At 41.3% G+C, this 4716-nt stretch overlaps 1 protein-coding gene across 10 annotated transcripts; it reads right to left on the reverse strand.

Annotated features, from left to right (window-relative positions):
* Positions 1–572: 572 nt before the first annotated feature.
* LOC148031721 (amino acid transporter AVT1I-like) lies at positions 573–3735 on the reverse strand. Of its 10 annotated transcripts, none has more exons than XM_087685295.1 (5): positions 3360–3494; positions 3177–3244; positions 2400–2872; positions 1654–2258; positions 573–1545 (listed from the first exon to the last, which is right to left on the reverse strand). In XM_087685295.1, the coding sequence occupies exons 3-5, from the start codon at positions 2824–2826 to the stop codon at positions 1018–1020; spliced, it is 1560 nt and encodes a 519-aa protein (XP_087541421.1). In that variant the 5' UTR covers positions 2827–2872; positions 3177–3244; positions 3360–3494; the 3' UTR covers positions 573–1017. The 10 variants fall into 10 exon arrangements, with proteins under 10 accessions (XP_087541421.1, XP_087541418.1, XP_087541413.1 ...); XM_087685292.1 differs by having other exon boundaries at positions 2400–2867; positions 3122–3244; XM_087685287.1 differs by having other exon boundaries at positions 3122–3244.
* Positions 3736–4716: the final 981 nt, after the last annotated feature.

Raw genomic sequence — 4716 nt, forward strand, 5'->3', positions numbered from 1 at the left:
CATCAAACTATGCCTTAGAAGTCAACTTGTCCTAGCACGGAGACGATGTTCATATCCATACTACTGGCATTCCACTCAAGGAAGTTAGAAGAAGCTTTTGAGTCTTCTTGGTCTTTTACAAGGTGGGAGATGGGAAGCTTACAACATGTTGCATATACTTAAGAGTGGGGTTACACGAAGACCTGCTACATGTCAAATAAGTCAAGTTTGCATACTTTGACATGCCTTTTTCCCTGCTTGCTCACTAAATTTATAGTCACCTTTACTTTGAAATGCAAGCAGAGACTAGAAGTGTGGCAAGGAGCTGTCAAACCTGGAAAAATATAAGTTCCCAATATGTTAGAGAGTTTGTAGACATGGGTTTTGTGTGTGTGTGTGTGTGTGTGTGTGTGTGTGTGTGTGTGCGTGTGTGTATGTGTGTGTGTGACACATTACAAATTGTGAGTGTGCCACATGCCCCATGATCAGAATTGTGAGCCCAAGGCAGGATGTTAAAGAGAGAACAGTGCAGTAAAGAACAGAAGAAACTTGTCATGTTAGACTTCAAAAATCACCAGAAATGAGCGACCTCTGCATATTGAACTTCTAAAGGTCCGTCATCATGTTCTGATTGAAATTTTAAGCTTTATAAAAATCTTGCATTACCTGATTGAATAGTGAAGCTTTACCCCAAGTACACAATGTAAAAGTAGCACAGTGATACAATTTGGTCCGAGAGACATCACTGTATGAACAGTGGAGATATTGCAATTTCGTTGAGGGACATCACTTTACAAACAATGGAGATATTGCGTTAGCACTTTGACATCTCTGCCACTTTGAAGGTTGTCAGATTCCCACAGTACAGAATGAGCCTCTGCTAATACAGCTCCACCAGATTAGCATGGGCAACATGAACACACAGCCACATGCTCTCGACTGCTCTCACTTCTGTACCGGTATCAACACTTACTCAAATTGGTGGGCATCCGTATGCAATGGCTATCTTCAGTGTCATCTTTGAAATAAACACACACTCTAGGGGTTCCATAGACTGTTTACAATTTCCTGGAATGATGCATACGTTCCTGATATAGAGGCAGCTACTCCAATTATTATAAATGAAGAAATAACCAACCTTTCCCACAGTGGAACCCTTCCAGAAAAAATTCTCCAGTAGCATAAGCATGGGATGATGATTGCAACAGCTGTGCTGAGGAAGGACCCGACCAGTGCCATTAAGTAGGCAAAGAGTGGTACAGCAAGAGCCACAACTACAGTGCTTGCCACTAACATGGTACGAATCAGCATTCGCCACATTGCATGTCGTCTCTGCAGTTGAGGTGGCAACAGTTCTTCCAATGCTGCTGCCAGAGGGGTGACTGTCAGTGCATACTTTGCAAAAGGGTTTACAAGTGTTGCAAAGATTGATACTTTGCTAGCCACATGGTTCTTCGGAAGGTTCAGCGTGATTTGAGACTTCACTTCATGTCCAAACATGAGGAAGCCCAGCACAGCAACACCACCATATATAATCGTGCAGAGTACAAAGCAGGTGATTAACACCTGGTCAAGAGTAAAATGCTTAATCCATTACGTTGAAAGTGTGGCATTGTTCTAGAAAGAATTCTAACATTTACATTATGGTGAGTTTCCTTAGTTCAGATGACTTACAGGAGTGAAATCCATCTTCTCTTTCAAAGAACTGTAAATGTTTGGAAAGACAGCATGGCCACAATAACAGAATGCATAGAGTCCAAGAGCGATTGGGAACCCTTGTACATTCAGCAATGGGCCCTCGTAAGCAAAACCTGTGACAAAAACGCCTACCCAAGCTACAGCCAGAAGTACCACAATGCAAGCCATAACACCACAAGCTGAGATGTATGATAGCACACTAAGATCCCGCAACCAAACCGTCGGTAGCATTACCACAGCAGCCAATATGGTGAAAGATTCCTGTGAAGATAGATGAAATGATCCCAGATGGAGACCCCCCAATGGGAAAAGTTGTGACAAGTTATCCCCCTCTAGAATCAAAAACTCCACAGCAACAGCAAAGAGCTCAAAATAGAGCAGCCCAGAAACAAGCATCCGGCCAAATTTTCCAAATGCAGCTTGTCCAATATCGGGGTAACCTCGAAACTGTGGATTATCATCAAGGCAACGTCGCAAAAGAAACCCTGTGTAGCAGCATATTGCTGCAAAAAGGAGGAGGACGCCCAATCCTAACCATCCACCCTGTGAAACAGCATAGGGCATTGACAAAATCCCGACTCCTACAGAAAATGAAAACTGTCATGAAAAAATCAAGATTCATGCTTAAATCCCAAAAAACAGGATCAATTAAAACTTAAGAGGTGTGACCATCACACTTCCAGACATAAATTATGACTGGAAATGTAATTCATGTGCATCACCTGCAAGGATATTCATTCCATTAAGAAGAGCTTGACAGAAGGTGCTCTTAGATGATGATTTTGAGATTTGGATTGAAAGTTCAACTCCATCTTGATCAGCACAATACTTCGGATGGAACCTGTCATCCAAAGCACCGATTGCCTGGGTCATATTGCATGTGCCATTTAGAAGAGGCTCTTTGACACCTGATCCTGGTTTTTTAGATCCGTTTTCTTCACACACAGGATCACAGGAGGGCTGTTGCTCCTCTGCAGCGCTTAGATAGCTTGAATTGACTTGTGGAGACCTGGAGTAAAGACTCATTGACCTTTCAAAGCTTTGTGGCCAGAAGCCTCTGTCAAGATGCTGTGATGGTAGCTCTGTATGACTTGAATGATTGGGTGAATCTGCACCATCACTGGCCAGCTCTCGAAAATGAAATTTCATCTCCTCAGGCACAGTTCATGGACGTCTCGCCATTCTTGGGGCTGAACTGCAGAGTTGAGTTGAGGTAAGATAGTATGATGTGTATCACAGAATATCCATACATAAGTCGATTTTAGCTTTCTAATTGAATCATAGAGCAAGATCCCTGAATCATTATTAAGGTAACATTTATAGGAAGAGAATGGAATTTCTTTTCCTCCATGAATTCATTCACCTCCAATGTCTTGGATTGTGAAGCCAGTTTGAAACCGAGTCTGTTCTAATGATCATATTAGGCTTAGACAACAGAGATTACCAGGAAGCGATTGAATCAGACTGGAAGCTTGCTTCGAAAAAATGTCAAAACCTACATGCGTTGGAGCTGAAAGAATGACAACCCTATGTGTATATTTCATGAGATCTGTGACGCCCAGCAAATCTATACAAAATACACAATCAGCTGTTGATTTTTGGAAGACAAGAAGCGACGGAGCAAAGCACCAAAAGGAGAGGAATAAACCCACCGAAATAATTAGAGACAAGACAAAACATACGTGCAAAGTCTCAAGATGGAGCTGATTTGCCCAGGCTTGTTAGATTGTAATTCGTTGCAGTAAAATATCTCTCTCTCTCTCTCTCTCTCTCTCTCTCTCTCTCTCTCTCTCTCTCTCTCTCTCAACTTCAGGCCAAAAAAACAATTTACATGTTCTGCTCTTTTGTTCTGTAAAACACTATTACTGCTGGTACGTCGTTACAAATAGACCACAGAAGTGAGTGTTTGGGCTTCGTCTTCCTGCTCCTCCGCTTTCTTTCATTTTGTTTGCACGCAGAAATTTGTGCGTGGCGCCGACTCAATTTTGAGCTCCAACACAAAGCGAGAGAGAGAGAGAGAGAGAGAGAGAGAGATGCATGTTATTACGGAAAAAAAAAAGAGAGAGAAATGCATGGGCATGAATATTATCATAGCAATACAAGCACAAAATTTGATAATAATATTCCGCAGAGGCTAGAATGGCATAATATTTTAATGCTTCGCATTTTTTACTAAGGAAGGATGCGTAGAATTTATGAGACGCTTTATGATCAAAATCTATGTTTAATTCTTACGGCGTTAAAGCTTTAAGTGTCAAACACCGCTGAAAAATACGTGTCTAGCGAGTTGACGTTTGAATGTTTCACATTTTCGAGATTTGTGGGGCTTCTTGGGCTGAGATTCTGCATGACAATAAAAATGTAGAAGCTTTGGAAACATTCGTCCCTCCTAGAAACTACGTCTTCAACTTGTTGCTTTCCTACTAACAAACCATGTGAGATTCTCTCTCTCTCTCTCTCTCTCTCTCTCTCTCTCGCCGCCATGCACACTCCAACTGCCCACTTGGCCTTCATGGTGGTGAAATGGTTACTGCCAATGTTACCACTTTTCAAGTTAGAATCCACAAGGGTTCAAAACTTAAATTATGGGATATCATGAGAATAATATATACAACATCAATATGTAATGGCAGCTTCAAAAGCAACCTCTTGGTAGGAGCTACATTTTTCCCCCAAAATGCTAAGAATACATTTGCATTCAAACAAAATGTGGGATACTCCATTAGGCATCTTGAGATTGTTCCTACCCTGGAAATTCTCTCTCCTCCTCCTCTTCCTCTCATTGGGATACTCCATTAGGCATCTTGGGATTCTCTCTCTCTCTCTCTCTCTCTCTCTCTCTCTCTCTCTCTCTCTCTCTCTCTCAAACTCAAACCTTTTTATATCTTTCTCAATGTGTTTGCACTCTTATAATGAATGAAATAATAAATAAATGATATCTTAATTATACTAGGGCACATTAGTGTAATGTTGTAATATGGACATTTAGTAGCAACTCTACCTTGGTAGGAAAAGTATTTGAGTAGCTTAAGGTTGTTG

The sequence above is a fragment of the Lygodium microphyllum genome, chromosome 9 (assembly GCF_053477565.2).
Source record: "Lygodium microphyllum isolate KBCC chromosome 9, Lygodium_microphyllum_v1.1.10, whole genome shotgun sequence".
Lineage (NCBI taxonomy): Eukaryota > Viridiplantae > Streptophyta > Polypodiopsida > Schizaeales > Lygodiaceae > Lygodium > Lygodium microphyllum.

Coding starts and splice junctions, on each gene's coding strand:
- LOC148031721 (XM_087685296.1), bottom strand. CDS start 2,826: ATGAAATTTCATTTTCGAGAGCTGGCCAGTGATGGTGCAGATTCACCC. Junction 2,259..2,399: donor TGGAATGAATATCCTTGCAG/GTGATGCACATG, acceptor CATTTTCTGTAG/GAGTCGGGATTTTGTCAATG. Junction 1,546..1,653: donor AGAAGATGGATTTCACTCCT/GTAAGTCATCTG, acceptor ACTCTTGACCAG/GTGTTAATCACCTGCTTTGT.